Source organism: Netta rufina (assembly GCF_964035555.1).
Source record: "Netta rufina genome assembly, chromosome: 12".
In the NCBI taxonomy this organism is placed as follows: domain Eukaryota; kingdom Metazoa; phylum Chordata; class Aves; order Anseriformes; family Anatidae; genus Netta; species Netta rufina.
Genome location: NC_140135.1, coordinates 7,272,029 through 7,299,644, shown reverse-complemented (window position 1 = coordinate 7,299,644; position 27,616 = coordinate 7,272,029). Strand labels below are relative to the sequence as shown.

Here is a 27,616-nt window from a genome sequence, read left to right as displayed (position 1 = left end):
TGCTGTGCTGGCTTTGCAGGCCACAGAGCTCAGCAGCAGGAGGAGAGGCTGCTGTTGGCCTTTTCCTCATGCGTGCTGGATCTGTCGTATGTGCTGCCCTCATTCCAAGCTGGAGAGTTAGCACACCTGCACGAGCTGTCTGGGATGCATTTACTGTCCCAGGACAAGGTCTGCTGCGTGCTTTGGTACTGTGCATTAGTACCTCCTGTCCTTTGGGACAGAATGCCAACTAGACATCCATCCAGTTGGTTTAGAAAATGAGTCTTCATGTTTGTGCTCTAAAAAATGTCCCTTTTTTCAGGTTTGGAAGTTCTGGCCATGGATCAAAAAGGTTATCGACGAGGAAGTTTCCAGAGCAGCACTAGTGATGAAGATATGCTAGAAATAGCAGGAGCATCTCTGGACTTCCCCATGGCAGATGATGACCCACCACTCGACAGAGAGATGGGAGGTAATATTCGTGCATCTCTCTGCTTCTTCTTTTTTCATAATGTCTTTTGGTAGGATTTAATGTAAATATTTGCTCTGTGGATCTCATTTTCCTAGTGTGAAAGACTAGCATTTTGGCACCAATACAGGTATTCTGCAGCATTCTGCACTGCATTATATCCATGAATAGATTTCTGCAGAATGCTCATGTGTCATGCATGCTTGGTATCTGATACTGCTTTTTTAAAGGTGGTTGATGGGAGGTGTGCGTCCAGTACAAGTAGAAAATATCTGTAAAATAAATGGCAATTGCAAGAAGCAAGCGATTGACTTCAGTGTGGTGGTGGGGATGCACTGCTTCTTTAGCTCTAGTGTCTGAGCTGCCTACTACTGGCTGTGTGCTGCTAGTGGCAAGGAGGAAAATTGTTCTCTTTAGCCATCTGTGTGGTCATCTTACTATAAAACATAGCACATCCTGTCTCATCACTTTGCTTTTAAGGTTCCTGAATAGAAAAGTTTCTATAACTTCCAAAAGTAGCTGCTGTAGGGAAGAGCTGACCATGCTATGAGGGGAGTATCTTTATCACCAGTGTGAAAGATGCAGATGATGGTGCTGAGTGATTCCTAGGGGGCTGTGATATGAACAGAGACTGCCCCCTCCCCTTCCTGTCTTCCTTACTGACAATTTTAAAGGTTGTCCTTGGCCTTGCTGCAGTGGAGAGAATCTCAAAAGTTTAAGGGAGTAAAAGGATTTGATGTTGAGCAGCGTGAAACACTTGCCTTCCCCTGACACCTCCTGTCTGTCAAGAAAGGATCTGTTACTACTTCTATCTGAGTCTGAATTAGTGAAATTAACGGGGGAGAGGTGAATGTACATTTTTTTGCTGACCTTTGGCACTAAATAAGCAAGGTATATCTGATTTTTGTCTTCCATGAATTATCATAAATTAGTCTAAAAGTGAAAATATTTTATTTTGGACAGCCAACTGCAAGTCTCTGACTTCCCATAAGCCTTTTGTAATCTCTTTCTCCCATCCTCATTTGCCTTAGGGCAAAAACTAAAAATAAATCTTTCTATTTTGATTCTTGACTATGTGATCTTGAGGTAGTACAAACGAAGAGACTTCCTCAAATGCTTGTCACCTGCCAGTAGCTGCTGGGGATACTGTGAGCACTGTGTGGTTTTCTTCTTGTCTGGGCCCCTTTCATCTCCTTCCAAGCTCAAGCCTCCCAGGCTCAAGCATGAGAAGAATTATTGTTTCTGTATCAATTGCATCAGCTCTGAGTGATAAGTGAAACTTTGTGGTTATGAAGTTCTGTAAGTCTACAAAGGGAATATGTGAAAGATGTACATCTCGAACGTGTTATTTCATGGGTTATGCTGACTCCATCTAATGTGAAAGACAACAGCTAGTACTGACAGGTTTGCTCTGTCACAGATAGCAGGCACTATACTCCTCCAACCTGACCTCGTGATGTCCAGGACTTTTAGAAACAGACATATCACTGAATGGCCGAGGTTGGAAGGGACCTCTGAAGATCATCTAGCCCAGCCCCTATGCCAAGCAGGATCACCTAGAGCACATTGTACAGGATGGCATCCAGGCAGGTTTTGAATATCTCAGGAGAAGGGGACTCCACAACATCTCTTGGCAACCTGTGTGTCCGGGAGTTCACTTCAAAATTCCTCACATTTAACATGAAATAATAACTTGTGCCTGAAGTTCTTATGAACATTCGTTAATTATGCCTATGTGCAGAATTAGATACATAAAAATAATTGCTTTATGCATGTTGTTAATGCATCTCCTCTGTCAAGATGCTTTTTCCGTAGCTGTTTGGATATGAGCTATCTGAAGTTAAATGTTTGTGTTTAATATTTAGAGAGAATGCGCTAAATTATTTCCCTGACTTCTTGTAAGGAAATTAATTGCTCTATAGAGTTTCAAAGCAGTGGTAGATAACATAGCTTTCAGTGGTAGATAACTTGTTTGTTTTGCTGTTTGCCTGAAACTCCTCTGCTCTTGAAACTTCATCCCTTCTTTATCCCCTCAAAATGTTTTGCCACTTGTCTGAAACAGTACTCAGTTGTTTCCCTCCTTGTTTAAGCAGGATTTTTCCATCTCTGCTCAGTGCATTTGAAGGCCTGTGACGCCTACTGTGAAAAAAACTTGGTGGCAGGAATCACTTCCAGGGAAGTGGACGTCAGTTTAGCACAACTGTCCTTGGAGTGGTTAAGTATGCCCCACTAAAATGTAAATTGGAATAAAGGTGGTGGGGACAGCACTTGAGGAGGCTACAGACAGCTACTCTGCAGTGTAACAACTGTTTGTCTGTTTCTTGCGATTTTAGCAAACTTAATCATGGAGAGAAGCAGTTTCAGCAAAAAGGGGCTCTTTCTGTTAACAGGAAGTATAAATCTTTGCTGGTTTTGACATTGAAGGAAAAGAGGAAATTTAAAACGGGAAGTAGTTGCCTCCCTGAATACTGGTTTCAGTTCTCTATGGATTTTCCCTACTGAATTCAGAAAATGTTTGCTGACAAATACTTGGGTGTCAAGTGCCCAGCCTGCCCTTCAAAGGTGTAGCAATGACACATGCTTTGCCTGAGCTGGAGACGTGGTAATTGAAGTTCTCTTGTGGTGGTCTTCTGCAAACTTGTGGTTGGGACCTGTATTTCTGACGTGCTGCGTTTGCTGTGAGACATTGAAGAACAGAGGTTTTTTAGTGATGCCATTTGAAACCAGAATCCAGCCCTCTTTCACCTTCTTCTCCAAGACTAGCAGTGTCTCAAACTCTCCTGCGAATTAGCTGTGGCATCTCAAGTGTGCAAATGATTGCAGCTGGAGCTTTTAGATCCTGTGAAATGACTTGAAGAAGAATCACATGCTCTTTGATAAATTTGTATATCTGGATTGCATTTCACAGCCAGTGCTCTTTCATGCTTTCCTCAAGAGCCCTGACTAATGAGAGGCAGGATTTTCTTGCTGTGTTATGGAAATGGGCAGTGGCAGCCTTGCACGTGGCCTGTAACATGTGATGCTTGTATTGGAAAAATATCTTTTTCACAGGATCTATACAGAGTGTGAGACTTTGTTCCGAACTGGAATTTGCATGTATGCACCTACTTTCTAAAGTCTTTAGTTCTATGAGAGCTTGATATAGTTGTAGATATTGAGTTCTTCAGGCTGGGTTCAGTTGAAATGATTTGCAAGACTGCAGGTACTTTTAATGCCTTGTACTGTGCTGTCTGCCTTAGTGGAAAGTCACCATGAGTAGCACAATATATAACTCTTATCTTTTTTTTGTTTGAACTTCAGCATTTTGTCAATAAATAATAACAGATAAGTCTCCTTGCTTTTACACAATGTGCTTGAGAATCAAACTTTGACAATTCCACCATTTCCTTTCTCTTGTTTGGAAAACCAGCACATTTAGCCATTAGCAGCCTGTATCTTCATCCAGTTGGTCTTCTGTGGGAGAACTTACCCAGTGATTCCCAGAAAGCTTTATTTGTGTAAGACCCTCTGAAGAAGATTCTGTAAAAAGCTTCAGGGATACCCAAATACATTGTCAGTTATGTCTGTGGTCCTGTTGCTTTTTGGAAGAAATGCAAGATTTACATGGTCTGATTCCTGTAACAAAAGCTCTGTTGGAACAGATGCCTTAGCAAATACTGAGTCTCCTAGTTCAGCTATTGCTTCTGTTGTTATGAATGTAAGTTGTACTTGATATTCCTTTTCAAACTATTACATTTGTATCTACAGATAGTTTTCTTTGAACAGTAGTTCTGGTTGGGTGTGTAAGTTAGTCAGTGATGCCAACTTATTTTGCACTTTTCTTTCATGGCTCTTCCTCAACTCATCACAGTGGTGAGGCAGGTACTGGGCACGGGAGGAACAAGGTACGGTGCTTGGGTATCACAGTAGCCTCTGGATGTACTTTAAACTGTAGGGGACAAAAGCAGGACTGTGTTCCCCATTTCTTTAGAAGAAAGACTTAAAACATTTAAAGGCTGGAAAGTTCTCTTTTGTTGTACGACTTAAGAAGTTTTTTCTTTTGAGCTCTAAGGGAAGAATAGAGCATACTCCTAACACTACTCTAACTCTCAAAAGTGTTGCAGGATAAGCTAATAAGCAGGATAATAAGTTAATACATAGGGCTGTGAGAAGAGGACCAGCTAAAGACAGGCTGAAGACAGTCCTGGCTGCCAGATCTGCTGTTGGAACCATAACACTGAATACATCTGGTGGAAGTGGTATTGTCAGCTCTCTGCAGCTGCATTTGCTAAATTCAGACCCGCAAGTCCACATGTTACTGCTGTTGCTTCATCTGGCAGTACTTTTGGCATATTCTTCAGCTGCATTTGTCCTTGAATTCCATATTGCCAGAGCAGTAGGAGGCCCTGCTGAGCCTCCACCCGGCACAACGATAAGACCAAAGTTAACATTTGTTAATGTGCAGTGTGTCAGACTTGTGAGACAAGGTTTAAATGACAAGTTATCACTAGTAATTGAAGCCAGGAAAACTTAATCACGAGCCCCTTTGAGTTCTTATGTATATTGAATGGCAAGATAAATAGTGCTGATGAGGACCTGGAGGGGCTGCAGACAGCACAATGACATATTGCTTGAGGGTAAAAAAAATAAATGAATTGTCTGCCTGCTAGAAGGCAGTAAGCAAAGAGCATTGCCACTAGCCTTTTAATGAGCAAAATGTTGACAAAGTGGGAGAAGAAAGACTTTGCAGTGCATCCGTGACTGATCCCCCCCGCTCAGGAAACTCCACTACTAGATCTGTTTTCCTGCGATGTAGTTTGGCTTGGTCCCAGGCACGTGTGCCAGGAGCATCGTAGCCCTTGCTGTCTCATCTGACACGTTTAACTGTCAGTGCTTGTGGTAGAGGTCATCCCTCCACAGACAGACTGCGGATGAGGTTGTTAGTTGGCATTTTTTGTCAGTCTTTGGAACTGGATCATTGGGGTGAAGGGTATCTGGAAATTCTCAGTGTGCAGCTCTAACCCACCCGACTTCAGAGAGCGAAGAGCGTTAGCAACAAGTTATTCTGCATCTCAAAACCCCTGCGCAGTCAGCTTCAGCCATCTGCACACTGAGCCTGTGCAGCACAGCAAGCAGGCGGGTATTCATGCTGGGGAACGTGTGCTGCCAGTCAACATGTCCCGAATGCTGTCAGAGGAGCAGCTTCAGGATGAGACCTCTTTCCATAAATCAGGAGCCGCAATCCGTGGATGTAAGTCTGCTCTTTGCCCTTTCTTCCTTGCCTGCAAGTGGGAGCCTCTCCCTTGTGCTGATCCTGCCCCTTCCAGGCGGTGGAAGGGCTGGCTCATGTGACGGTGGCTGCTGACGACATGCTTGGGGAGCAGGGAGAGCCTAGCGCTGCCCGCGTTTGTCTTCACCTGAGTCCGAGGGAAAAGGATGAAGCGAGAGCTGCCATAGAGGAAACAACACCCCTTTTCCCTTGACTTGCCTCGCCGTGCGATGGGCTGGTGAAGGTCCTTCTGCAGGAAAAGGAGCGTCTCCGTGAGGGTAAGGGGACTGTTTCCAGGGAGGAAGGGGAACACATCTGCCTGGAGACGCACACTGCAGAGGCTGTGAGGCAGCAAACTGCTGCTCACGGCTCTCAAGCTGCTCTGGTTTCTCCTCAGACGGAAGGTTTGATTGCAAAGGGTGAGCAGCCAGGGTGGTCTGTCGGATTTCTGCTGTGTGATGATTGTGTACGGCAGTTCTTCCTTTTTGTCTGAAAAAAAATATAATCCTTTTTCCATATTTGTTATGGGAAAAAAGCATAGGGACACCTCTCTTGCAGGTGCTGTGCTGGCAGGCCAATTAATTAAGTGCTGCAGGTTTCCTGTGTTGCAAATGACAGATGCCTGTAACTTTAAAGAGCACTGTTCCTGGCTTTAAAAAAAAAAAAAAAGGCAATCTCTAAAATGGAGCATTAACCCATTTAGGGAAGAAGAGGTGATCCAGAAATAAAAATAAAATCTGTTTAAATATGAGCTGTGTTTCTCTGACAGGACTGTATTGAACTTGCTGTCTCTTGTTTTAAATACTGATTTGGAGGTACATATGTTAGGAATTGGAGAGACCTACAGGATCATCTTGATTGTGTTTTGACAAGGCATTACTGAGCAGATTTTCCTGATTTATTCCTACATGAATTTCCTAGCATTCCTTATTTGCAACAAGCTGAGGCAGGAAATATGATCTCGATAAATATTTATGGCTGTCAGCCATTTTATAGTTTAGTATTAATCAGGGAAAAAAAAAAAAAAAGGACGTTTTCTCATTATCCTTTGTGAAATAGACTGCTTTCTTGTATTGCTTGGGGACTTCGGGGTTCTGATTTGGTGATGTGAAATTCGGTCACTTTAGGCATGGACTGAATGGGAGCAGTGTCTGGAGAGCAGGTTCGGTCTCCAGGATGCACCTGGCTGTTCCTGAGCACGCAAGTCAAGGTGAACTGTCCTTTCTGTGCTCGACCTCCTTGCAGAGACTCACGGTGCGGTTGCTGGCTGCCGCATTGATGGAATGTGGAGGCTGATACCTGCGTGACTTTTGGCCCTGTTTAACAGGGCAGACCTGAGGATTCAGTTCCAGCAGCCCCTTTTGCTTGCTGAGCAGTGCTTTGTACTGACTCTGTGTCCTTTAGGTCTGGTCCATGTTGCTCTGTGGTAGCTCTGAGCTGGGAGGAGGTTCCCACGGCAGCTAAAAGTCATGGGCCTGGGCAGTTATTTCAGAAGATCGAGCAAGGAATGACACCAATCTCATCTTTCAGCAGAAAATGCTTCTCAGTGTTGTGTCAGCTTGGTTTAACACCACTTCTGATACTTTTCCCTTGGCCTTAATTTTTAGCTTGAAGAAAGACTGTGGTAAGTGTCCCCAAATAAACTGAGCGAACAGTGAAAATGTGCTGTCCCCGGTATGGATGTCTGAAACGCTATTGTACTTCCAGAAGTTTGGGTCATTCCTTTAGGAAAGATAACAGACTGTTTTGACTGATCTGCTTGGTTTTGAGAGGCGTGTCCAGGAGCTGGTAGTTCATCTCATTTTACATTTCTCAAGGCAGAAATAATGTAGTCTTAGGATAATTGGGCGTGGTATTAAAAAAAAAAAAAAAAAAAAAGGAAAAAAAAAACCTCATCACCCACACTTAGCAAAGCCTCAAAGACCTCCCGATAGTGTCTTCTTGTTGTTTCTGTCTGAAGCTGTTCTAAAAGTGATGTTGCAACGGTGGTTCCTTTTGTTTCATCTCTGTCCCCTAAATAATGTCTGGATGGATGCTGACTTTACTGTCTGCTTTTAACAGCATTAAGGAACCTTTGCTGGACGTACTGAATCTGTTGCCTCTACTGTTAGTCACAAGATTTGATTTTTAAGTGCCACTGTTATGGGTGGTTGAGGAGTTCTTGGTCTGTCAGGTCTGTAGAATAGTACTTGGGATTTCCACTGGGCATACTTGAATGGGGAAGTCTTTGAAAGCATTGATACCAGTTTGTGTGTTTTCTGTTGAGTGCAAAAATGTTGTTGAAAGCAGAGTACTTCCAGGCTCTCAACAAATGCGTACTGTTTTCTTTACAGTGCAAGTTGGGTGGGTTGGATTCATGGTCTGTGAACTCCACTGGTTGGGGAGATCTCTGAAGCAACTCACTTAACCCTTTTGGTTTTTATCCTAAATGAAGAAAGAATTTTTTCTTTTTCTTCCCAAAGCAGGTTATTTTGTGGTACTTTTCAAGTGCGCTATGAGACTGATCTTGTTTTCTTCATTATTTTTTTTTTTTCCTTACTGCCTTCTTTGCCTCAGTCATTAGCAGCAAGTTGTTCTCTGGGTACTCAGCCCCCTGAGCTGGTAGATAGGGATGGGGAGCAGAATAAAGCCCTCATAATCCACGAGGAAATGGTTAGTGAACTACTACACCACTTAGACATACACAAGGCTATGGGGCCAGATGGGATCCGTGTGCCGGTACTGGGGGAGCTGGCAGAAGCGCTCACCAAGCCACTTTCCATCACTTATTTATCAGCAGTCGTGGCTATCTGGGGATGTCCTTGTCAACTGCTGGCTAGCAAATGTGACACCCATCTACAAGAAAAGCCTGAAGGAGGACCCGGGGAACTACAGGCCTGTCAGTCTGACCTCGGTGCCAGCGAAGGTTGTGGAGCAGGTCATCCTGAGTGCCATCATGCAGCACTTGCAGGACAACCAGGCAATCAGGCCCAGTCAGCATGGGTTTATGAAAGGCAGGTCCTGCTTGATGACCCTGATCTTCTGTGAGAAGGTACCGTGCTCAGTGGATGAGGCAAAAGCTGTGGATGTTGTCTACCTAGACTTCACTAAGGCATTGGAACAGGCTGCCCAGGGAAGTGGTTGAGTCACCATCTCCGGAGGTCTTCAAGAAATGTGTGGCTGTAGAGCTTAGTAGCAAGGGTTAGTGGTGGACCTCTCAGTACTAGGTTAGAGGTTGGACTGGATGATCTTGGAGGTCTTGTCCAACCTCAATGATTCTATGATTCTATAAATGAAATACTAAACATTATCTTTTTTATGTGGGAGTTTTAATACTTTTCCATTTACTGTCTTTCAATTTTGACCCAGTTTTTGTTTTATCTTTTTTTTTTTTTCCTCTGAATAACTGTAAACACTTCATGTCTTACAGAACTGCATCTAGATTTATTCTCCTGCCCAAGTCTAATAAATCAACCTTTCTACCAAGAGTGTCTTCATCTGTACACCCTTTGTTTTTGGAAAGGTGTTTTTTTTTTTTACTTGAGCTTGGTTTGGATCATAACTGTCAGTGAGTGAAGGCTGCAGTTCAGAAGAGCGAGAGCTCTGCAAAGAACAGTGTTGTCAGCTATCAGTTCGAAGAAGCCCTTCCTGGTTTGTACTTCTGAAATAGTCATTTTTCTTTAGTGTGATTTTTTTTTTTTTTTTTTTTTTAACGAAGAAGCAAATTGCACCGTAGCAGTCTAAGGTAAAGCTTAGGAGCTCTTTGGCTGTTAGGGCCATTGAGAGAGCCTTTGGGAATGAAGGTAGCATGAAAAAAGCTTCTTGAAGGAGTTTCAAAATTAGTATTCAGTATGTAAAGTAGCATCATTTTTATCTTAAGAGGACACTTTTGTATACTGGAAAATACTGTAGGGCACCTTTCATCTCCACTGGAATTTAACACACTGTTTCTTGCAGTAACCCAGTGAATTTTTGCCCTTTCAGCATTTGGTGGCTTAGCAAGAAAAACACATGGAGTAAAATTAATGAAGAATTCTGTTGTTATTGACTTGGAGCAGAGGCCTCAGTGCTTGCACAAGCAAAAGAATGAAGCTTGGGCTGAATTGCACGGAAGAACTTGTTCCATGTCACTCTGTCAAGAGAACTCCTTGATTTCCCTGGCTAAAGTTTAAAAGACTTTTGTTTTGTTTCCCCACCTACCCCTATGTGTTTCAACACCGTCAAACTGCTTGAATGGGGCTTTAAGAAACAGGTTTTTAAAGGAGCAAGGACTAAGTGTTACGTTAGTGGGATTTCCAAAGTTTCTTTTCAGATCAAAGGTGCCAATATTTTATTTTAGGAGCAAATAAAAGCAGGAATAGAGTTGTGAATGTTTTCCAGGTGGAAAAGATTTAAGTACATTTTCCAGGGGAGTTAAAAACCACTCAGGTCCAAGGTTTCTGCCTTAGAAGCCATAGGGGCAGCTCTGTTCTGCTGCTTTTCTGCCTGGCAGCCTTTTCCTTCAGGTGAGCAGTGAGGAGGGCAGGGTGCTGGGCAGGATTTTCTCTCCCCTTACTCACTGAACCCCGTGCTCGTGGGCAATTTGCCTCCTCTGCCTCTTACTTCATTTGGAGGCCCTCTTTGCTGAAGGTTTCTGTCCCAACTGGCTGGAAAAAAAAAAAAAAATCCCTTTTGTTTAGGTAGTAAAGCCTGTTAGGCAGCACTGGTTAACCACCGGTGTCGGAGGTGTCAGAGAATTGATCTGTGCTGAGGTCAGTGGTGCTGCTCAGCTTCCCGATGGCTGTTTCTAGCTGCTGGACGTGGGGGAGCATCTCCCTTGAGGCACCTGGTGCGGAGCACGGGAGCTGGAAGCCCTCATGGGAGGAGGAATCGCGCGGTAGAGGAATAGGCTGAAAGGTGGCAGGGCCCTGGCTTCTGGACACAAAGACAGCACCAAGCGGCTGGGTTTAACCCACTTTCTGTGATGGAGTCCAGAATTATTTTTATTTAAATTTTTATTTTATTATTTATTTAATTTTTTTTACTTGGCAGAGGGTGTTGGAACTGTAGGAATGATGCTTAGGAGGTTTTGCTTTGAAGCATGGGTTTGAAGCTGTGCAGAGCTTTTTGTATGCCATCTCCAGATGGACAAGGTCAACCCCTGTCACGCTGTAGGTTAATAGTTTTCTGCAAGCACTTACTGTGCCTGCCCCACACCCTTGGGCTGTGCTTCTAACTGTGAAGAGATTGTCTTTTGACCAAAATTATGGGAGCTTCCCTATTCAACATCATGGGCTGGAGAAGATCAGACAAAATCAAGTGATTTGTAGTTGGCTGAGTTTATTTGACCTGGAAGGAGACAGCAAGCTCTTCAAGTAACGGGAAAACAGGGCTCTTCTCAAGCTCTGATTGCTTTATCTGCTTTGTGTGCACTGTCTCCCCTCAAGTGATGGCTGGGGAGGATCAGGTGGTCATTTGCTTCTCCCTGCTGCCATTCACAGTCTTAGTTTGGTTCCTGCTTTATTCTTCCAATGGATCTCACTGAACTCCTTTCAGCTTTGGTGGAAGTCTTAAATATTTATTCAGTTTCCCTTCTTCCTTTCCCCACTGTTTCCCTCAAGGGTCAGAGTACAGCCACAGTGTGCCCTGGATTTAGGGAACAGTTCAATCTAGGTACTAGTTTACTTTGGTGCTTCCTGAACAAGTGTTTCCAGAAAAGAGCCCATCTCCTTATGGACTGTTGAAGCTGGGGACGTGCATATGGGTGCTGAGCAGTTAATCCCTGGGACGCTTGCCTGGTGCATGTAGCTGAAGGAATAGCTCGTAAGCTGTTTACTTACCCTGAAATCTGTATTGTTCCACTGAAGTCAGCACTTTAGTGATGTTTTTGATTTTTTTTCTAAAAAAGGGGGAAAACTAAGAAATTCTCAATTTTTCCCCCCTCACTCCCCCATCAGGATTTTCCTCATATAATGGAGGAGAGATGAACGGCACAAGCAAAATGATGGATTTCCTGGAGGAACCTCTTCCTGGTGTGGGGACCTATGAAGATTTTAACACTATAGATTGGGTGCGAGAGAAGTCCAGGGACCGGGACAGGCACAGAGAGGTAACATTTCTTACTACTCCTTGCTAGCACCGAAGGCGAAACTATTAACTTGCTTAGAGCTAATCTGAGTTCTAATTACCTTACTAGGGAGCCAGTTACATGATAAATATCAAGAGATTGCTGTAAGGGGGATACTGAAAGCCTCTACCTTTTGAGGAAAAGGAACACTAAATTGAATGTGTTGCAGTTTACCCATTGCTACTTTTCTGTCCAAGGCTTTATTTTAAAAGCTTTAATGATACGTTTTTCTGATATATGGCTTAGATGCCTTGATCACTCATTTCCTTATGCAATGTTAAACTTGCTCAATTCTGAAGCAAATCAAAACTTACAATCCTAGCCATGGAAGATGCACGCATTGTTTAGAAGAATTATATTACCATTCCATGGATTATATGTAAGAATATAAGCACGCATGACTCCATTATACACATTGCTTATTGATAAAGAAATGGGATAGTCTTCCTACTGAAGTTTGTGCTGCATGGTTGAGAAAACTGGAACAAATGCTGCTTCTGGAATTAAAGGAATCTGCTTCGAACACAAGGGTTGTTTTAAATAAAGTACTCATGTCCCCAGCATGCTCCTGATTCATGAGAAACCCTTGTTGGTGGAACTTTTGGAGGGTGATGACTGAACTAAACTTTGCTGTTTACTTGCCAAAATGTTCTTTGATATTTTATTTTTGAGCCTTACAAAGCAACTCATCTTAAACAATTGTGTGCACAAAAGTGCACAAGCTGAGCTCCATCCTTGCTGGTCAGTGTGTGGGAATTACAGTACAGTGCCCAAATCCGAGCAAGTACAGACCCAACTAAGAGGCCCCAAGCCCAATACCTACTGTCTCCCCAAAAAAACAAACTTTCTATTTGTGCATTATGAGTACAGACTCCAAATCTTCTCAGATGCATGCACACACACAGACGTGTCAAACATGATGTCTGTGAGTTTGGAAAAGGACAATCTATTCCATATCTACAGAAAGCCTTTTTTTTAATTTATTTTTTTATTTTTTTTTTATCAGAAGAAGTTGAAATCAGGTGAAGACAGAAATTACTGCTGGTCAAAGAGATGTATGTTTGGTCAAATTAAAACAAATACCAAGGCAATAGTTTTGGCCACCACCTGAACTCCCACCTTCATTCGGTAGCAGTGATGCTGATGAAGAGTGCGGCATTTGAAAGACAAAATCTAGCGGAAAAAAATGAAAGTCATTGAGGAAGAGAGGATTCTTTCTCATTTAGTGAGAATTAGTTGTTTTCCTCAGTGTGCCTTGTCACCAGGGAATGATGGTGGTGTGCTGGCGCCAGGGCAGCGGGCAGGCTGCTCGTGCCCCTTTGTGCCATTGCCAGCCTGGCAGGGCCTGGCCAGAGGAGCTCGCTGGCCTGAGGCCTCTCTGTGTGGCTCTGAGTCCCTCTTCCAAATGCAATCAGCATGTGTAGGTTCCAGGACTCATAACTCATCCACGCTCTGTCGGTTTGAAACCTGCTAACCTTCTTGTGGCCGGCTGAGGCTGATTTATGGCAAGCAACGCTTGGCAGTCTGCTGTGCTTGAAGTAACAGTTAGTTTGTGTTACAAATATTGAGGGAGTAGCTGAAGACTACAAGAAGTTGGTGACAATTTCTGTTTGCTTCCCAGTTGGTGTGGTGTCAGTACCTGTGAGGCAGCGTGGGTAAGTTGCTGGGGGCAAAGTGCTATGAGGGTCTCTCGAGCATTCACACTTGCTTGTGGCATCAGGCTACTAGTAACTTCTTATTGCTAACAAGAAACATTTTAAAAAGACTAAAGGGTGGAATTTCTTTTCTTCTTATTCAAAAGACATTTAAGAGGAATATGTTACATGAATGCTGGGAATAGTGGAAGTATCCTTGATTAATTCTTGTTCATGTCTGAATTGGAGCTGCTTTGGACTATACCAGCTGTAAACCCAGCTCCTGTCTGATGTTTTCCCTCTTGTCCCTCAAAACGGAATGTACTGTGATCGTTGTAGTGAACATTAGGGGTGTACCTCCAACACACAATGCTACCAAGTAACTCTATTTACAGGGAATTAGATCAGTGTCCTAATGGATTTTTTTTGTTTTTTTTTTTTTAATTCTTCTAGATTACCAGCAGAAGCAAGGAGTCAACATGGGCCCTGATACACAGTGTGAGCGATGCTTTTTCTGGCTGGCTGTTGATGCTGTTCATTGGGTTGTTAGCAGGTAAGAGCAAACCTTAATATAAAACCTGGTTCTGTACCATTGCTACTGATTCCTAAAATGAACCCTGTTATATCATTAAAGCAGGAGATTTTGTCCTAGAAACAAGGGCTGAGGAGCTACACTGATACTTATGGCTCTGCGTTATTTTTAAATGCCCTGAGACCCTATTCGTATAAATACCAAGATACAAAACTCAGACTGAAGGCTGTCCTGGGGACTGTTCTTGATCTGATGCTGGTACAGAGCTCTGGAATAATAATAGGTAGCAAAATGGTGGTTCAGAGGGAAGTATCATGCTGTGAATCATTTTTGCTGAATGCTCTTTGACACTGGAGAGGCTGATGTCAAGGAGCATTAGATTTTATTCCCCCCCCACTATACTTAAGAATAAAAGGTGAGCAGTATTTCTTGAGAAGTCGGGCTTCTTTCAGAGGTTGACTGGCTGAGACCTTTTATATTATTTCAGAAGCAAACTTTGGACCCAAGTACAAAAGTAGTAAATCAGTTGGATGCAAATCTTGATAGAAGGCAGCTAAACATTCATCATGAGGGATGAAATTAAGTCTTCTGTTAAATATTTACATAGGAAAGCTGCTAGCAAGTTTTTCATTAACTGGAAGATTTGCTAAGTGTTTAGCGTTGCCTCTGGGGCCTCTGATCATGCAGACCAGAGGTCTGTATTCCTGGCTTCTGTGTTAACGTGGCATTTTACCTGAGAATGGAGCCAATTACAGAATTTATGGGGGGAGGTGTAGGAGTTTTCCTTAACAGAAAAATATAAGATTGCTTGAAGCTTTCTTTTTTTAAAATGTAAATTACTTTCCATACTGACTCTCGGATTGTATTATTTGACGTAGTTGTAACTTTCCCCTCTGTTTCTTTGTTAGTTGTTTGGTTTCTGTTTTTAATTGGGATTGGAAATGTTTCCTCCAAATTCAAAGTTATTCTTTGCACAATCTTAGCGTTGTTAGCATAACTTGTGGATTTCAGCTCTTGTGCTGGAGACCAGTTACATGTTTTATATTTTTCGGAAACATAAAACCCTCCTTGGCTCTGTCTACTTTCCATGATATATTTAGAATGTCGTTGTTCAGTCTATTTGAGAAGAATTAATTTCTAGTGACTTAGGGTAGGTTTTAATGCAGTTTCCTGGGGTCAGCCATGGAAATGTTGTTAGCCACACTTTGTTTTGTGACCTACTCTTTTCAGTGTATGCTTAAGCAGATCTTCCCTTTAGCCCCCTTAAGAATAAAAGTTAATTGTAGGCAAAAATATCAGTGCCGCTCTGTTTGCTGGTAGGTGAGTCAAAGTAGGGGCAGACTGTAACCTTCAGATATGTGAGTCTGCATAAGATGGTTATTAAGTTTTCACCTTGTTTTTTTTTAACCAGGTTCCTTAGCAGGTCTGATAGACATATCTGCCCACTGGATGACAGATTTGAAAGAAGGAGTGTGTTTAGCAGGCTTCTGGTTTAACCACGAGCATTGCTGCTGGAAATCCAACACAACCTTTACAGACAGAGACAAGTGTCCCGAATGGAAGAGCTGGTCACAGCTTATTATTGGCCATGGAGAGGTAACGTGTGCCTAGAACTACGTTTGCCACTGAATGTCCCATTTCCCCAGCCTGTATTGTCTCTTGGTATGATCTGTATGTATATGCCAGAAGTGCTAACTGAAGATATTTCAGTGACTTAAATTTGAATGTTGGGGTCTTCGAAGGGTGTGAATAAACAAGTTACTTACGTATTTTCCTCAGTGGGGAAGCAAAGCATCGGCACATTTACAAGTGTACTGCTTTAGTTGTGTTTGAGACTTACTGCTTAGAGAATGTTTTGCCCATGAACACTTTAAAGGAATGCCAGACAAGCTCAGGTCCTGTGTTCTGGATAGAGCCAAGTTCTGGCAGTTCTATGCAGCGGAGCAGCCAGCTTGACTGGGACAGTATTTGTATAACTTGTTTGCCATTTTATAAAGTGGTCTTCGGAAGTGTGGTTGGCTCACGTTCCTGTAACCCAGCAAATGTAACTTGTCCTTGGAACTGCAGACTTATTACGATTCCTGTTATTTTTGGCTGATGATAACTGTATTTTTTTGATTACCTGCTATTTCTGTGTGCTTGCTTCAGTGTAGTGGTTTGACGTAATCTCAGTTGAAGTGACACAAATTGGTTAACTTTCTCTGCATTACAGGGGGCTTTTGCATATATTCTCAACTACTTGATGTATGTTATCTGGGCTTTGTTATTCTCCCTTCTTGCTGTGTTACTTGTGAAGGGCTTTGCTCCTTACGCCTGCGGCTCAGGAATTCCAGAGGTGAGCAAGAATGAAAGTGCTGTGTTTTTTTTTTTTTTTTTTTTTTTTTGGGGGGGGGTGGGTGGTGATGTTAGTTTTGTGTTAAGGTGGGGTAGGGATCTACCATCCAAAGATAATGCTTGCCTGCTATGGACTAATACTTCCCCATATTCTAGAAATGTATAGTGGCTTAATATATGCTTTCTTCTCCAAACTGTATTCCTGAAATGTGTCTAGTACTTAAGTCTCCATAGAATCCCTTTAAAAACTAAAATAAATTTTACTAAAAGTAAATGCAATCTACAAGAGATACAAACAAAAGTGCACCACTTGTGGAAGACTGCAAAAGCAGCATCAGATTATTTTTCAGTGGGAAAAACAGTCCTGAAGGAAGGACTCAAAAGGCACCCTCTGTAAAGGGCACCTTCTGTCTTTGCATGTAGAGGTATTTTTACTGACTGTGTTTTACTTTTGATAGCTTGGGGAGGGACTGTGAAAGCTGTAGGGGAAAGCTGAAGGCAGGTCTGGGAGAGCCTAGTAAAACGGGAGCTCTGACCAGGACTTGAATGAAAGCCTGTAGAGCTCTGTGTGCTTGACTTCCAGATCAAAACTATCTTAAGTGGTTTCATCATTAGAGGCTACTTGGGCAAGTGGACGCTGATCATCAAAACCATTACCTTAGTGTTGGCGGTGTCCTCTGGCCTGAGCTTGGGAAAAGAGGGCCCCCTGGTGCACGTTGCCTGCTGCTGTGGAAATATCTTGTGTCATCTCTTCACCAAGTACAGGAAGAATGAAGCCAAGCGCAGAGAGGTAAAACGATACTGTGCTATTGTTAAACTGTTGAGATAGCATGGGAAAGCTGGTGGGTTCGGTGCTTTGTGATGAATATAAGTTCTTGTTTTGGCACGTTCTCGGAGCGTCTCAGTGCAACACTTCTTTGGAGCAAAAGCAATGTCAGTGACACTGCAGCTTTTCCCCAGCACAGGCAGTCATCTCGTTTGTGATAGGAGCATTCACTGGTCCTAGCCCACTTTTGCACACCGAGTTTTGCAACGTTTGCTTGTATTTATCATACAACCTCATAGACTACATTAAGACTGTTTGAGGGACTTGGACCTAGCTGTAGGCTGAAGGGCTTCACTTTCAGGGACCTCCTGCTGTTGTGAAGGACATGGTATAAGGACCAATTTAACATCTTATGTGAAGCTCGTGTTTCCTCACAACGTAAGGTTTTTTTCTGGACAAGTCACTGGAGAATGATTAGGGTGAAATGCCTACAAGTACTGGCCAACTTACCCTCTGTTAAACACAGCAATGGCAGAATCCACACAGGGAGCAGGTGAGGTGTCTTCACGACATCTCTAGTTATACTTTGTTCTCTTCTGAGAAAGGGTACAGATGTGAGGCAGGCAAATGTAGCAAAAGGCATGTTCTGGGAAATGGAAGTGCTGCTGTTCTGTTTTACTAAAGCTTTATCTAGGGTGCAAGCATAGCATGAAATCAGGTGAAAAAGAAAAAGGTAATTGCAATCGATGTCAGCTCTACTGATTTAGAGTTGGAACTGTTTAAATGGCAATGCTTTTTTTTAAAGCTATTTGTGGATCGCAATAGAATCTTTAAGGTTGAAAAAGACCTCCAAGGTCACCTAGAATATTTCTTAGGGAATTAGCTCAGTTCATCTTTTCCCTGTTGTCTTTAAAACAAGTCAGACATTAGCTTATTCGGTGATCATTGGATATAAAATTCGCACACATTTAAGTAGACATCCGACAAAAAAAGGGGAAAGGTTTTGAGGGGAGAGCTAAAAATGTGTGACTGACTTCAGTTTCTTTCATAGGTTTTATCAGCAGCTGCAGCTGCTGGTGTGTCTGTAGCTTTTGGTGCACCGATTGGAGGAGTGCTCTTTAGTCTGGAAGAGGTAACACCAGCATTTTCTATTAGCTCTGGTGAGCTGTTTTATTGCAAGAACTGACCCCGCTGGTTTTAAAATACAGTCCACTCATAACTGCTTGGGTGTGGAAAGGAGACTCTGTTGAATACTGATTGGTGGTGTATTTACAAGGTCTGCCAGGCAACCTAAACTTTACTGGGGTTTCAGGTAATTCTTATGAATACTGTAGAATTTATTTTGAATGATGTATATCTCTGGCTTTAAAGTAAACCTGCTGTTTTTCCCTGATCTGTCCATGCTCAGCAACACTGACTGCTCGCAACCACAGCCTCTGTCATTCCATATGTCCACTCTCTCCAGACAGCTCTGTCTCAGAGTACCTCAAAACAAACTTACCTTGCTTATCAAACTCTTTTTCTTACCAAGTAATTTCTAATTCATGTTCTTTTGATCCAGACGTGAAATGGATCACCATTTCTGGCTTCAGGGCCTAACTCAGAGAAAGAGTGGGATGGTTTTGCTCAGCTGAGCAGTAGTTGTGCTCAGCTACTATGGCAAACACCATTGTTTGGCACTTCTGGACCTTGCAGAGCATGAAAGGCAAATACTTATCTGGTTTCAGCTCGTAGGTGATTTGTAGCAACTTTTATCTGAGTAAATCATCTAAGCTTCAGGAATCATAGAGGGCATTTGCTGCAAGTATGCACACCAGGATCCATCCTGGTCATTGTAGTCTGTATAGAGGGGACCTCGTAATCAAGTCTTGGCTGAAGGGGAAGGTACATCAGTCGTAGTCCTTTCAGTCCTCATTTCACACCAGTCTCAGTCCTTTCTTGTACTTCATGCAGTAGTGATGTTACTGGGCACCAGTCAGGGTAGCGACAAGTGATTGAGTCTGCTTTGTTTTTCCTTTTTTAGGTCAGTTACTATTTTCCTCTCAAGACACTATGGCGTTCCTTCTTTGCTGCTCTGGTGGCTGCGTTTACTTTGCGCTCCATCAATCCTTTTGGGAACAGCCGCCTGGTTCTCTTCTACGTGGAGTTTCACATGCCCTGGCATCTTCTGGAGCTTGTGCCATTCGTCCTTTTGGGAATATTTGGTGGGCTTTGGGGAGCTTTCTTCATTCGCAGCAACATTGCCTGGTGCAGGCGACGTAAGACAACCAAGCTTGGTAAATACCCTGTGCTGGAGGTGTTTGTAGTGACTGCCATCACAGCCATCCTGGCCTTCCCTAATGAGTATACCAGAATGAGCACCAGTGAGCTGATCTCTGAACTCTTCAATGACTGTGGGATTTTGGACTCTTCCAAGCTCTGTGAGTATGTGAATGACTTCAACAGCACCAAAGGGGATGACCTGCCAGACCGAGCTGCTGGCCCAGGAGTTTACACAGCCATGTGGCAGCTGGCTTTGGCCCTTATAATGAAAGTCTTCATCACAATCTTCACCTTTGGCATGAAGGTGAGAGTTACCTGTAAAGCAGCTCATGTTCTTTTCATCTGATGCAGAAACCCTAGAATTTTATCTGTTTAATAAACAGACATGTTTTTCTCTCCAAGCCCTGTTAAGGAGAAGAAATTGTGCTTTGTAGGGGGGTGATAGATGGCAATTATTTGTTCCATTGTGAGTAACTGAGCACAATAGAAATCTTTTATCCTGTGTGTGGCCACCATGTGCAGTCACTGAAGCTGCTAGGTTAGGGATTCATGGCCCATTTTCCAGACATCGAATGCTTCTAAGTTGTCTTTACTTAAGCCTTTTTGATACTTCCATTATATCTCCCCTTTCCAAATTGCAAAGCAATTGAGATACTCATTTGTAAATGCTTAAGATTTCATCAATCAGACTGTTTTGCTCTTGTTCAGTGGCAGTCTCCTGAGTGGTGGATATACTGCCTAGGTCTGAGCTTTCCCTCAGTGGGCTTTATCAGATGGATCCTAGCCTGTCCCACAGTCCCGTGAAGGGATTGTCCAAAAGAGGTGACCCTGCCTCAGAGGTTTGCACCTCATTGTTGTACTGAGGTTGTTGCTGACATTCAAGGGCAATCATCAAAACTGTGAGGAAAAATACACTGTATGAGAAAGCTATATGAAAAATATGTAAAGGGCACAAGGGGGAGATTCTCTGACTTCAAAGAACAGGAGCTTTTGAAATCCAGGAACAGTTGAAGTGCAGAGGTGAAACTTGCTGGCAGTGGCCCTACTGGGTATCACTAATGTGCTAATTACAGGCTCTCTCACTTTGAAGGATCGTGTGTATTTCATAAATAAGTACAAGTACGTGGTTAGTTGGAAAGGCACGGGGGAGTGTTAGTGGTGTGCAAATGAAACTTTGTTTTATTATTCTGGGAAATAAACTTTGATTTTTAGGAAAATTTTTGAAAAAAAGAAAGCCTTTCCTATTTCACACTAAACTGTTGTGTGGGTCTTTCTCCTGCTCAGAAAGAAGTAACTGCAAACAATTCAAACTCTGTTACAGAGGTTTTAGAGTGTGGTTTGTTTCAGTGAGGGACAGCATTTGGCATACCCAGTGCTGTCCCTTGTTCCCTCCAAGGATACAAGGAGGTGTTCTCCCACCACCTTTTTTGGTGCAGCATGGCATCTGTGCCATTTTTAACTTTAGAATAACCTCTAAATCAGTCTTGTTTGAACTTCTGTCACTAGTCTTTGAATACTGCCTTCCTGAGAAATGCCTTATTCACTGATGTGCTTTTTCATAGGTCCCCTCGGGGCTCTTCATCCCAAGCATGGCAGTAGGTGCTATAGCAGGAAGATTGCTAGGAGTAGCAATGGAGCAGCTGGCCTTTTACCACCACGACTGGGTCATCTTCAGTGGCTGGTGCAGTCAAGGAGCTGACTGTATCACTCCAGGCCTATATGCAATGGTTGGGGCTGCAGCGTGTCTAGGTAAGCAACAGATTTCTTTAAGTCCACGCTGCATGTTTGGGTGTTCGGTCTACTTTGTGGTAGAACATATAATGTGTTTCCTATTCTATTTGCATTCTTTTGCCAGCACCAACATATCACTGGACGTAATAGGTTTCCATGGGGAATCTCCTGAACATGCAGCTAGAACAAATGAGACTGTCCAGGGACTTTAGATTCCCACGTAGGGAAGCCATGTTGTTAGGAAAATTAATGATAGTAGCCAGAGGATGTTAAGACGCCACTTGTCTTTTTGCATGGCCTATCATAGGGATCACTCCATAAATTGATTCTATCAGTGTAAATGTGTAAGGCCCTTTCACAGCATGACAGACTGTTTTGCAGGTAGTTCACTTTCTTTTGTGTTTAAGTAGCGGGATGACCTTCCCAGCAAATTGTCGTGAAATATTTAATTGATATGTAGTCTTAAGAAGTAAGTTTTAGACAGATATACCACATCATTCATGGATCTCTGCAGTTCAGAAGATGTGCTATACGAGGACACATGCCTCCAGGGTATTTCTTATGACCTGATTTGAAATGACTATGGCCTTTTAAGGTTGCTTCTCAAAAGGACACCAAAAAAAAAGTAGCAGAAGGCCCCATAATCATGATATTTTGGAACAGACAGATGGTTTTAACAGTATGTTCTGTTCATGTTTGGCTTCCACTACGATGCTGAATGTGATGCTTATTTTCTAGCTAGGAGTCCAACAGTACAACCTTTTACTGATCTAATACGTTACCTAGATGCATTGGTGGAGGACAGCTGTAGCAACTGTCAGAACAGCTCTACTGGTTGGAAATCCCCGAAAACATGTTAACGTCTTCTGTCTTCCTGTGTTCTGTTCGTAGGAGGGGTGACCCGAATGACTGTGTCACTAGTGGTCATTATGTTTGAGCTCACGGGCGGACTGGAATACATAGTTCCTCTGATGGCAGCAGCCATGACCAGCAAGTGGATGGCTGATGCTATCGGGCGGGAAGGCATTTACGATGCCCACATTCGTCTCAATGGCTACCCTTTCTTGGAAGCCAAGGAGGAGTTCTCGCACAAGACACTTGCAATGGATGTAATGAGACCACGGAGGAATGATCCTCCTCTGACTGTCATTACTCAGGACAGCATGACAGTAGAAGATGTTGAGACCATAATCAATGAAACTACGTACAGTGGCTACCCAGTGGTGGTGTCACGGGAGTCCCAAAGACTGGTTGGATTTGTTCTCAGGAGAGACCTCATCATTTCAATCGGTAAGTGCAGGAAGGCAAGATGCTATGCAGATAAACAGTGCTGTTAGAGGCCTTAAATGGCACCAACTGTAATTGATTTAACGAATTTAAACACTCAGTGGTGATGGTGGATATACTTAACGGAAGCCTGCATCTCCATCCCCCTGCATGTCTAGAGTGTGAAGGGACAGCATGACTTGTCTATTGCAATTATAATGGCTGTGCTACCTGCAAAAATCTTGTGAATCTTGTGAAGTATGAGACTTCTTGTCAGCAAGATCTAAGCCACCTTTTCTTTTGGATGACTCTGCAGAAGGCTTTCTTAACTGCTAATGTCTCAAACCTTATTTTATTTAATTAGAGGAAAAAGTCTGGTTTGTGTACTGAATGTTGGGTCACTTCTGAGGTGGTGCTATCAAACCTGTAAATATTGATACTGATGTTTTTGAGGAGAGTCTTTCCTTTCTCTGCACCACTGAAAGCCATCCCAATCTTTGCTCATTTCACATGTGCTCCAGCATTGTTCTGAGGCAGTTGATGTGTGGTGCTGGCAGAACCTGGTAGACACTGTCCTGGCATCTCCCACGTGCAGTTTTCATCTGTAACATGAGAGTTGAGTTCCTTTGGAAACAGCATTGTACTAAACAGCGTTGTATTTTACAATTATTAGGGCACAGTTAGGTTCCTCTTGCTCACATATTGCTTAGAAGCCTGTAAGTAATGTTTGTAAATGTGAGGTTTGAGTACAAGTTGTGATCATGTTGCCTCTTGATGGTTGTGTGAGGCAGTGTTTCTTCTGTTGATGAGGCAGGAGAAATCTGTGTGTTAGGGTTGAGGAGTACATTGACGTGTAGGTCTTTAAAAAAATAAAAATAAAAATGCACTTGCTCTATAATGAAGATTTGGGTATAAGGGAGTCAAGGTCCATGCTCCGTGCCTGTTTAGTCTGTATAGATTGTATTCAGCTGGACCTGAGGCTCCAAGCATCTATGCTAAGCTTGAGTGAGCTGGAGTTGCTCCCATGCCTACTCACATTTCCTTACACCATCGCCAGGCAGAATCCATGCAAGCCCTGTGGTGAGCTGGATGGAAGACCTGATCCAGCTGCATACATATCTCAGTCATTGCTCAATTACCTTCCTGCAGATCAGTCCCCTGTTTTGGCTCTCTGGGGGGACACAAATGCTGGTGAAAGAGAGCAGGTGAGAGCACGTTTGCTGGAAGGAGGATGGCAGTTCCCTTGGACAGAAGCAGAAAGTGATCACGGAAACAGCATGGTTATTAAGGGCTGAACACATCTGAGCTCTGTGGTGTGGTTTAATGTGCTGTCTTAGCTCCAGCTTGATACTTCTCTGTATGGAAGGTTAGAATTGTTGGTCCTGAGCTGAGGTTGTACCATGGCACGATTAGTTTCTACAAGTTACTTGCAGCTATGAAACAACCCCGTGTGTTCCCTCTTTTAAGGTAAATTGTCAGTGTCAGTTTTGCATACAATACATTCTTCTGGAGTATGTAAGTATTGCTTTTCTGATAAGTACCTGGTCAAATGCTTATGACAAAATGTGATGAAATACAGAAAAAGTGCACTATCATACTATTTATGTCCTTCATTCTGTCAGGCTACTTCATGGTGTGACTGAATTCTTGGGTTTGCCTTGTTCTGAATCTCTTGGAACTCCTTAAAAGTAATATTTTTTTTATCCAGGATGCATGGAAAATGGGATTTAGCTTTTGACAGCCTGCTCTGAATATCAGTCTGGTGTTCAGATGCCAAGCCATTCCCTACCCAATGAGTCCTGGAATGTAAATATCAAATTGAAGCTGCGATACAGCAGACATCCAAATTGCCCATGGAGCAGGAGTAGGCACTATTGCAAATACCTGAATGGTGTCAAGTACTTAACACCGTGTTGATTTTTTTCTATTCTTGACTCTGGTCAGGGAATGTAGAGCTTGAGCCAGTAGGTTAAGCATTTAAAGAAAAAAAAAAAGACTTATTTTATTAGTCAGCTACCCTGCGCAGGTCCCAAATCAGTGACTGGTAAAAGTACAAATGATTTCACTGCCTGCTTAGGTCATTCGTTATGTGTTTTGAGAAACATTGCAATTGAAGTGAAGGAATGGACCTCTAAAGCCATTCCGATGTGGCAGAGAGCAAAGGATATGTTCTTCAACTTAGAAAAGGAAAGGTTATTTAACCAAATATTTATTCTTCTAGAAAATGCCCGGAAGAAGCAGGATGGAATTGTGAGCACTTCAATTATTTATTTCACTGACCACTCTCCTCCACTGCCTCCAAGCTTCCCCTCCATGCTGAAACTCAGGAGCATCCTGGACCTCAGTCCTTTTACAGTGACAGACCAAACACCTATGGAAATTGTCGTGGATATATTTCGCAAGCTTGGATTGCGCCAGTGCCTGGTTACTCATAACGGGTAAAAAACAAAACAAAACAAAAAACAACTACCTGTAGATGCAGTCTTGGGCCTGAGTCCCAATGGATAGTGCTAGATTAGTTGGTGTCTTTGGGCTGTTTATAGTAGGAAAACTCCATGCAGGAGAGCAAGATGGCAGTGGGTTTGGAACTTTAAAGGTCCCTTCCAACATCAAACCATTTGATGATTAAACATCTGCATCTCAGTCAGAACTTCAAGTGGCCTCTGATAGGTAGAACTGAATATCAGTTAGGGCAAAAGTAATCTGGGGGGAAAAAAAAAAAAAACTGAAACCACTGAACCTCTTTCAGTTGGATCAGTTAGTTATACTTAAAGCGTAGCTATTGAGACTGCCAGCACTTAAAATGCAGTCCTAAACATTTAGGTCGATCTTTTTGGAGACGGCAGGTGGGTGCTAATAAAAATCGTGTCTTGGTTATAAGTCTTACCTTTTTCAGTATAAAATACTGATAGAGTACCTGTCTGGGCTTAGAAGCACTGTACTTTGCATGGAGAGTCAGCCTTGTGATCCAAACAAGTACTGCAGCTACTGCAAGGAGTTAAAACTCTCATATGAGAAGCTATGCAAGAGCAAGGATATGTTCCTTGGATGCTGATGCACTGAAAATGTGTTTTAATTTTTCAGGAAGCTACTTGGAATCATTACCAAAAAGGATGTACTAAAGCACATTGCACAGCTGGCTAACCAGGACCCAGATTCTATACTCTTCAATTAATGGCAGACTAGTAGGTGTTGTGTGTTAAACACAAAAGAAACTTTATAGAAGAACCTGGATATTCTTTCCTATTTTTATTGAGACCTTGGAACTAATTTCAGCATTTCCTTTCATGGAGCTGAAGAAGATAATTTTTTTTCTACAAGATAACCAATTGCACTACATAGTCTGTGGAAAATTAATCTTCTTTTTAGAAGAAAAAGACTACATTGCTTTTGTGAAGTTGCGTTGGAAAGATTCCATGAAGAAGTAAAAGCAAAATGCTACAGAATTATCTCTCTCCTTTTTACTTTATCTGAATTCTTGTTACTAACGTGGGGAGGAAAGACAAGGTGTATACCTTCAGAAATTTTGAAGGCGGATGATTTTTGCACACAGTATTAAGGTGGTGGCGGAAGGATGCAGTTGTAACTCAGGGGCAGTGTATTTCCAGTGAGCCAATTAGTGAAAATAAGAACCTTGTACAGTCAAAAAAAAAAAAAAAAAAAAAACATACAACATTGTCAGGTGGTTCTGTAACTAATTCCATATAAGAGCTCAACTCCTCAATTACCGATATTGGTTAGTGAAGAATGTTTTGCTGAGAGAATGAAAAAAAAATCCTGCGGAAGACCAGTCTTAAGACTGGGTTCACATTTGGATTGGGAAAAAGTTTATTTTGATTAATCTGCTGTGAATGTATTTAATTACTCTCTGATGCTAGCTTGCTAGGAGAATCCCGAGTAGGAGAAAGGAAGAGTTAACAGTTGTATTCTTGTCATGCTCTCTTATTTTAGATATATGCACAAGGATTTCTTTTTGATTTCTTTTGAGCATGTAATAAAATTGCAAGGACTGAATCCTAAAGCCCTGGCTTTACTGCACTTCCAAGTAAAGTCTGATCATATTAGTTATTGTGCAACTGACCTCTTCCTTAATCAGCAGTGTCTTATGTTGCTGAGGATGTCTTAATGGAGACTCCTGGGCCCGGAATGTTTACATGGATGCATTTTGTTTTTGTTGTTCCCTGCTATTCTCTCCAGCCCTGCACCAAACTCAGGCTCGGATCCTGGCTCTGGGATTGAGAACACTGCCACTTTATGTATGTTTGCCACTCAATGTCTCTTGTTTCACTAACTATGCAATAAGAACCCTGCCTGACAACTGTCAGCAACATAACTTGTTCCTGAGAGTTGTTCCGTTCCAAGTCTGTGCTCCTTGAATCCCTGTTCCGATTAATTTTCTGTTAATAAAATTGTGACAGTTAACTGGAATTCTGAACGTATGTAAGTTCCTTTTGGGGATCAGTGTAATTGTGGCTTCATGTCTGGGTTGTCAACATGAGGCTGCTGCTTCTGTGCAGTATAAACTTCTTCTGTGGCCAAGTGGGGCTCCTGAATAGAGATGGCTAGAGATTTTTGCAGTCTTAGGCTCTCATAAATATAAATATATTCCTCATCTGTGCTTGGAACAAAAGCCAGCTTATTTATTTTTTTCAAAGCCATCCAACATCGAGTACCTGTTGCCGCTACTGTAACGTGGTAGTGAGGTGGAACCACTTGAGTTTGTGTATGGCTTAAAGCTGAATCAAGCCAAGATGTTAACAATGGATGAAAGATCTTATGTTTGTAAGGCAAATGCCACAACTTTGTGGTGTTTTTGTACAACAGCAGATGGTTTTCAAGTCATCTTAGGCTCGAAACAAGGATACTGTGTGCCCGTAAGATGCTCACAACTTGAAATGCTTTGCGGTCTTTCTCTCCTATGACTGTCAGTAGGCTTTGTCTGGTGGTGGCAGAAGCTCTGCCTTTAAATGCTTTTGCCCTGTTCTGAGAAGGTTGTCCCCCGCTTGCCAGTAAGAAGGATGCTCATGAGCCTGGGGCTGAGAACAGGGAAGAAGCCTCCTCTTTTCCTTGCAGGCTTCTTGCAGAGGATATCTGCACTGAAGGAGGCTAGGGGTGCCTGTTGCATGCTGCTCAGAAAGCTTTGTTCTCTTCGGCACGCGTGGGACACCAGGAAGACGTAAGCTTTTGTTTTGTGCCTTTTTTTTTGCTTACTTTGCAATATGCAGGGAGTTTCTAGCTTGAAAAATAAAGACCCTGTTATAATTAGATCTGCAGTACGTGACAGCTTATTTCTCTAACAGTCATTAACAT

At 42.6% G+C, this 27,616-nt stretch overlaps 1 protein-coding gene across 1 annotated transcript in view; it reads left to right on the top strand.

Annotated features, from left to right (window-relative positions):
* Positions 1 to 26,669, top strand: part of LOC311213824 (H(+)/Cl(-) exchange transporter 5) — a 42,551-nt gene extending 15,882 nt beyond the window's left edge. The window contains exons 2-13 of the mRNA XM_084294080.1: positions 302 to 451; positions 11,612 to 11,763; positions 13,869 to 13,968; positions 15,359 to 15,543; positions 16,160 to 16,282; positions 16,865 to 17,071; positions 18,099 to 18,179; positions 19,071 to 19,613; positions 20,872 to 21,058; positions 21,932 to 22,330; positions 24,528 to 24,744; positions 25,391 to 26,669. Of these exons, the coding sequence (XP_084150206.1) occupies positions 302 to 451; positions 11,612 to 11,763; positions 13,869 to 13,968; positions 15,359 to 15,543; positions 16,160 to 16,282; positions 16,865 to 17,071; positions 18,099 to 18,179; positions 19,071 to 19,613; positions 20,872 to 21,058; positions 21,932 to 22,330; positions 24,528 to 24,744; positions 25,391 to 25,481 (2,435 nt within the window). The 3' untranslated portion in view covers positions 25,482 to 26,669. The remainder of the gene's footprint in view (positions 1 to 301; positions 452 to 11,611; positions 11,764 to 13,868; positions 13,969 to 15,358; positions 15,544 to 16,159; positions 16,283 to 16,864; positions 17,072 to 18,098; positions 18,180 to 19,070; positions 19,614 to 20,871; positions 21,059 to 21,931; positions 22,331 to 24,527; positions 24,745 to 25,390) is intronic.
* Positions 26,670 to 27,616: the final 947 nt, after the last annotated feature.